Source organism: Solanum stenotomum, chromosome 7 (assembly GCF_019186545.1).
Source record: "Solanum stenotomum isolate F172 chromosome 7, ASM1918654v1, whole genome shotgun sequence".
NCBI classification, from domain to species: Eukaryota; Viridiplantae; Streptophyta; class Magnoliopsida; order Solanales; family Solanaceae; genus Solanum; species Solanum stenotomum.
In genome coordinates, this window is record NC_064288.1 from 62,516,060 (window position 1) to 62,523,398 (window position 7,339).

At 38.2% G+C, this 7,339-nt stretch overlaps 1 protein-coding gene across 1 annotated transcript; it reads left to right on the plus strand.

Moving 5' to 3' along the window:
• Positions 1–823: 823 nt before the first annotated feature.
• Positions 824–3,360, plus strand: LOC125870147 (uncharacterized). Its single transcript, XM_049550490.1, has 5 exons — positions 824–1,621; positions 1,950–2,089; positions 2,182–2,377; positions 2,486–2,597; positions 2,789–3,360. Exons 1-5 carry the CDS (start codon positions 824–826, stop codon positions 3,358–3,360), a joined length of 1,818 nt encoding a protein of 605 aa, XP_049406447.1.
• The last annotated feature ends 3,979 nt before the right edge of the window (positions 3,361–7,339 follow it).

Here is a 7,339-nt window from a genome sequence, read left to right on the forward strand (position 1 = left end):
AAAATGGTAAGATTTGGATCATTTGGACTATTGACTATGACTGTACCATCTTAGAATCTGATGATCAACAAGTGAACTGTGAGATGAAACACACAGGGATCCCTGAGAATTTCATGATTACCTTTGTGTATGCTAAGTGTAAGGATGAGCTCAGAAGGACTTTGTGGGACAGATTCATTCACCTGTCCACTATGAAAATTCCTTGGTGCACAATGGGTGATTTCAATGTGATCTCTTCTATTGATGAAAAGAAGGAGGGAGTACCTTACAACATGAACAAGAGCTTTGAATTCATTAGTGTGATTGAAGCTATTGGGATTATTGATCTGGGGTACAGTGGTTCTCAATATACTTGGTGCAATAATAGGGCTGAAGAAGCAAGAGTGTGGAATAGACTTGATCGAGCTATGGTTAATGATCACTGGCTAGAAAAGATGCCTCATACAGTTATAACTCATTTACCATCTGTAGGGTCTGATCACAATCCTTTGTTACTGGATATGATTGTCAAATAGGAGCACACTATCAAATACTTCAAGTTCCTACATCTTTGCGTGGAAAATGAAACCTTCATGAGCAATGTCCAAAACTGCTCGGAAAAGGAAGTTACAGGGGATCCTATGTGGTGCTTGCATCAAAAAATGAAGAGGTTGGTTTCCACTCTCAGTGCTTGGTCTAAAAGAGAATATGGGGACATATTTGCTACAGTTAAAGAGTTCGAGAGAAGGTTAGAAATGCAGAGATAGACGTGTTACAAAATAGTACTGCAGACAGTAAAACTAAGGTCCATTGTGTTAATGCTGAGTATATTAAATTTCTGAAAATGAAGGCTGCCATTTTTAAACAGAAGACTCAACTTCAGTGGTTCAGGGAAGGAGATGCCAATACAAAATATTTTCATTCTCTTATGAGAGGAAGAAGGAGAAAGTTATTCATCCACCAGATCAGTAATGAAAGTGGGGAATGGATACAAGGAGATGTTAATATTGCTAGAGCTACCTGTGCACACTTCCAAAATATTTTTACAGGCCACCAGGATAACATCAATGAGGAGATCCTTCAATGCATACCTAGACTGATCACTGATGAACAAAATAAAGCTCTAAAGGCTAATCCTGCTATTGAACAAGTGAAGCAGGTGGTTTTTCCCTTGAATCCTAATTCAGCAGCAGGACCAGATGGTATGAATGGAAATTTTTTCCAGGTGTGTTGGGACATCATCAAAGAGGACCTCTACAGAGCAGTGCTAGCCTTCTTCTGTGGTCACAATATGCCTAAATACATGACTCATGCCTGTTTGGTTCTTCTTCCAAAGGTTGATCACCCCAACAAACTGTCTGAATTCAGGCCTATAAGCTTGAGCAATTTCTCAAATAAGATCATTTCCAAGCTCCTTAGTATCAGAATATCACCTATCTTGTCAAACCTTTTTTTAGAAAATCAGAGTGGTTTTGTAAGAGGTAGAAGCATTTCTGAGAACATTATGCTGGCTCAGGAGATCATTCAGGGCATCAAGAAGCCCAAGGAGGGGGATAATGTAGTGATTAAGCAAGACATGGCCAAGGCGTATGACAGAGTGTCCTGGGCTTACACTTGCTTGGTCATGAGGAAAATGGGTTTAGTGAGTTTTTCATTGACAACATCTGGAGGATTATGAGCAACAACTGGTACTCTGTTATCATTAATGGGGCCAGACATGGATTCTTTCACTCGACTAGAGGTTTGAAGCAAGGTGACCCTTTTTCACCAGCCCTATTTATTTTAGGGGCTGAAGTACTGTCCAGGATGCTGAATAACATGTACTTGAACCAGAATTATCAAGGATTTCACATGGAACCTAGAGGTCCTCAGATAAATCATTTAGCTTTGCGGATGATGTTATTATATTTACCTCTGGCCAAAGAACTTCTATTCAGCTTATCATGAAGACTCTGACCACTTATGAACAGGTGTCTGACCAGCTTATTAATCGAGACAAGAGCCACTTCATGCTCCATGTTGACTCTCCTCAAGGCATTGCGGAAATGATTAAAGAGGAAGCTGGTTTTACACAGAAGGACAACCCAATTAACTACCTAGGATGTCCTCTGTATATAGGGGTCCAGAGAATTATCTACTACTCTCATCTGGTGGATAAGATAGCTAAAAGTGGCAAGCTAAGATGTTGAGCTTTGGAGGCAGATTAACTCTAGTGAAACATGTCCTCCACTCCATTCCCTTTCACACCATGGCTGCTATTTCCCCTCCTAAAACCACCTTTCACTATATCAAAAGGCTTACTGCTGATTTCTTCAGGGGAAGAGAAAAAGATAAGAAAAAGTACCACTGGGCTTCCTGGGAAAATATCACTTTTCCTTATGATGAAGGGGGTCTGGGGGTAAGACACCTCACTGATATTGGCAATTCCCTCCAATATAAATAGTGGTGGCACTTTAGAAGTACTAACTCCCTATGGGGGCAATTCCTCATGGCCAAGTATTGTCAGAGAGCTAATCCTGTTGCTAAGAAGTGGGATACGGGTCAATCACTGGTCTGGAAATACATCAGCAATAATAAATCTCAGGTTGAAGAACATATCATATGCAAGATTATTTCTGGTACGTGCAGCTTTTGGTGGGATAATTGGCCCTTAGGGGAAGGCCCTCTTGCTCACCATACCAATGAAAGAAATCGACTCAACAACAACACTATCTCTCAATACATGCTTAATGGAGGGTGGAATGAAACAATGGTAAGACAACATGCTCCTCCTTTGATGATCCCAAAGATTTTGAGTATACAATTTCAGTTCCAAAAGGTGTTGCAGACCAACCTATCTGGAAACTTACTGATAATGGGAAATTCACGTGTGCTTCTGCATGGGAGAATATCATAACCAAAAGACCCAAAAATAAGCTGTACAGTTATATATGGAACAGACACATTCCCTTCAAGGTTTCATTTTTATTATGGAGAGCATTGAGAAGGAAATTGCCTACTAATGACAAAACAACTACATTTGGAGTTCCCCCTGTTAAGTGTTCCTGTTGTATCAAGGCTGGCTGGGATACGATTGATCACATATTTGTGACGGGACACTTTGCTATTCACATTTGGCAATATCATTCAGCTATTTTGGGAGTTAGGCATGACAAGATCCCTTTGAATAATCTGGTCACGAGATGGTGGACCATGGAGCATACAAATGAAGTCCAAAAACTCCTATATCATACAATGCCTATTATCATCAGCTGGAACCTTTGGAAGAACAGTTGCTCAGCTAAATATGTAGGGAAACAATCGAGCAGTGCAAGAACCAAGTTCATGATCATCAAAGACACTTCACTGCTTCTCAATACTGTTTTTCCTTATCTGCAATGACCTAATTCCTAGCCTGAAATGATTAGCTACATGCAGCAGTGCTCCCAGGAAGTCTGGAATAAACCTCTTGTTAATTATTGCAAATTGAACACGGATGGGAGTGCTTTAGCTAACCCTGGCAGCATAGGAGGGGGTGGCATTCTGAGGGATCAGGCAGGGAATCTAATTTTTGCTTTCACAGTACCACTTGGTATAGGTTCCAACAATCAGGCAGAGGTCCAAGCAGCAGTTTTTGGACTAGATTGGTGCTATCAACATGGCTATAGGAGGATCGTGTTGGAAGTGGACTCGGAACTCATTAATCGTTGGATAAACTTCAATATCAAGCCTCCCTGGAAGCTTCAACAATACGTTAAGGAGCTGCAACTTCTCATTCAACAGATGGAATCAGTTCAATGCTTGCATACTTATAGGGATGCCAACACTACTGCTGATTTTTTAGCCAAACTAAGCCACAAGAAAGACATTCCTCAATATTTTTACACTCTTAGCCAACTTCCTGTTCCAATTAAAGGTAGCTACTTATTGGAGAGGATGGGCATGATCAACTTCAGAAGAAGGAAGCTGAAAAGAGTCAGAAAGCCTCCTTGAATTTAATTTAGTCTTTTCAATTTGACTATGGCTAGAATAGGTATAGTTTCTTTGAATAGGCTCCTTTTATTTTTCTTTCTCCTTAACTTGTAATGGGAGAGTCTCCCTGGTTTATGCTTTCCTATTTACTTTGTATGGAGAGGAGTCCTCTTCTTAGGTACTTAGTGCTAGGTTTTTTATCTCCTTGTAGTACGGGGATGAGTTGATTATGCTTAGTGGGAAAGTCAATTTTGACCCACCATAGGATCGGAGGTAAGGTTTATGTCCACCTCCTCGTACTTATTTGTTTTTATTTATTCTATGGCCTGGGGTGTTGCTAAGCCCCTGACCCCCCCAAGGGTCATTCAAATTAAAATAACATAGACCCTAAATCCTAAACATGGAACCCTAAACCTTAAACCATAAACCATATAACCTAAAACCTAAACTTGGAACTCGAAACCCTAAACCTTAGACCCTAAACACTAAAGTCTAAATCCTAAACGCTAAAACCAAAACCCTTAACCCTAAACGATAAGCTCGAAACCCTAAACACTAAATCCTAAACTTTAAACTTGGATCCCTAATTCCTAAACCCTAAACCCTAACCCCTAAACCCTAATTCCTAAATACTAACCCTAAAACCTAAACCCTAAACGTTAATCCTATATCCTTAACCCAAAACCCTAAGTCCTATACTCTGAACCATAAACCCTAAAGATGTAACCCTAAACCTTAAACCCTTAACGTTGAACCCTAACTCCTAATCCCTAAATACTCAACTTGGAACCCTAAACACTAAACCAAAAACCCTAACCCCTAAATCCTAAACCCTAAACCCTAAATACTAAACTTTATTCCCTAACCATTAACACTAAACCAAAAATACAAAATCCTAAACCATAAACCCCAAACCCTAACCCTTAAAACAAAATCCTAAACCGTAAATCCTAAACCTTAAACCCTAGACCCTTAACCCTAAACCCTAAACCCTAAACCCTAAACCTTAAACACTTAATCCTAAACTCTAATCCCTAAACCCTAACCCTAAACCCTTAATCCTAAACTCTAAACCCTAAACCCTAAACCCTAAACCTACAACCTGAAACCTTAAACCCTAAAACCTTAACCTTAAACCGTTACCTTAAACCCTAAACTCTATACCTTATATCATAAACCCTAAACACTAAAAGGGTGAGCTTAGACGGGTTTGGTGCAAACTTTTAAGTTTACACTTGGTAGGTCCTTAGTTCATTTCCAAAGTTGAGTCCACATTATTTTATTCCTTCCCTAGCAAATATAAGACCCTTTTATACTTGAATTTCTTTAATTAAGTCACTTTCCAATAAAACCCAAATCAAATCAAAAGAGCTTATCCTCTCCAATATTTCTCTCTCTAAACTCAAGGAAGAAGAAAAATCCATTGGAGCTAGGGTTTGGTGATTTCAAGGAGCTTCTTCCCCAAATTTCTTAGAGATTCTTAATTGAGGTATAGGGGTTCTTCATTCTTGATTAGCTATCACTAAGAAGCCCCTTCAACTATGTTTTCAAATTCCCCAAATCTAGGGTTTTTAAATCTAGTCATGGGTCTTTTTCCAAAACAAATTCAATTGTTTGATTATGATTTATCATGATTGTTTAAGATGATTTATGGTTGGATTAATGTAGTATTGATGGATTTTGATGAAAATCTCCCTTAGACCCATGATTTCCCTTTTTTCCTAAATTGTGAACTAAGGTGTGACTTTATTGATTATGGAAACTTAATAATCGATTTTGTTTATGTTTATTATGTTGTTGAATCATGATATCTCTCTATCTAGCATGATAATTCTAGAAGTTAGGGTTGATCTTGATTCTTAGCCTTGAAAGGCAATTTGCTAGGGTTGGATATGTTGATGAATATTGTATATGAACTTGTTGATCCACTTGAAAGGTGGAGGTGTTTAATTATGACGTAATTGCATGATCTAAGTGTGATTTTAGATATATTCTTGATTAACCTAAAATTCTAAGGTTATGTCATGAAAGAGGCAAATTGAGGGTTTAAATGTGACCCTCCTAGAATGATGAATTTCTTCATGTAATGCCATAGATTAGACCACCTACACTTGAATTGGTTTAGAGTAAAGCTTCTAAACATGAATTGACTTGATCATGATATCATATGCATGTTTGTGAATTATTGAAGTATAATGTGTGAATCATGATGTGATTAATGTATTGATGAGTTGTTGGATCATGGTATTCCCTTATCTATTGTGCTATTGCTATATGTTGGGATGAGTTGATCCATACCCCTTGAAGGGCACATTGTGAAGGTTTTTACATATGAATGAAAGATGTGTATAAACTATTGATTCACTTAGAAGGTAAATCTCCTATGCCTAATTTGTAAAGTTGGTATTGTTGAAAGGTAGTTCTTCCCTTACCCTTACACTTTAGATTATATGTATTGTCTAGTATGATGATATTGTTGTTGTTGGGTTGTTGCAAGGACAATTACACACACATACATTTCATGCATGAACATGATTATGATGTAATCAAATGGTGTTATTTGAAAGTATATTTCTCATATGCACCTTTACACATTATTATGCATGAAATGTATATGAGCATGTTGATCCTATTGTGTTGATTGAAAGTGCATTCTCATGAGAACACATGATTTTGGTGTGAAAGTCATTCTCACATAGTAATTATGATTCTAAGGTTGAAAGTACATTCTCACCCTTAATGAATCTAGGAGCTATTTTGATGAATTGTATTGAATGAAGGATAAAGTATTCCTTCACAGATGTAGATACAATTTAAATACTATTAATGTATAATTTGGGAAATAATGCTTAGCACCAAGTGGATATGGACAATGAGGAATATGCCCCTCCGCCAATGCAATAGGGCAGGTCATCAAAGTGATACTCATGAGATGGAATCCCCTCTGCCAATGCAATAGGGCAGGTTTCTAGAAGCAATCTCCCTATCCCATAAACTATGTGCCCACATGGGTCTTTAGCTAGTGGATCAACCTTATAGCTATACAGTTAGTTCTACCTTAGGCAAGTAGGACACCTTTTTGTGGTGTGGGGTTACACGACACCGAATTCCATGTAGCTCACATGGCCTATGTCGGTTATGGCAATTTTTCCCTAAATAATAAAGATAATAATGAGACATAAACTATACTATGACGTCTTGATGAGTTTACGTAGTAGGAGTGGGGGTATGGGACTTCACTCCCACATTGCACAAGTAGACTTAGTAGGATGTCATGGGATAGTTCCTTTGCATTATGATGAGATTTGAAGGCATGCATGTATATTGAATGGATGGTTGTTATGAATGACTTTCCTTATAATTCAAGTAATGTACATGACTATTTCCTTATTTGTGACCATTGATTATA

Coding starts and splice junctions, on each gene's coding strand:
- LOC125870147 (XM_049550490.1), top strand. CDS start 824: ATGAAGGCTGCCATTTTTAAACAGAAGACTCAACTTCAGTGGTTCAGG. Junction 1,622..1,949: donor TCATGAGGAAAATGGGTTTA/GTGAGTTTTTCA, acceptor ACTTATGAACAG/GTGTCTGACCAGCTTATTAA. Junction 2,090..2,181: donor AACTACCTAGGATGTCCTCT/GTATATAGGGGT, acceptor CTTTGGAGGCAG/ATTAACTCTAGTGAAACATG.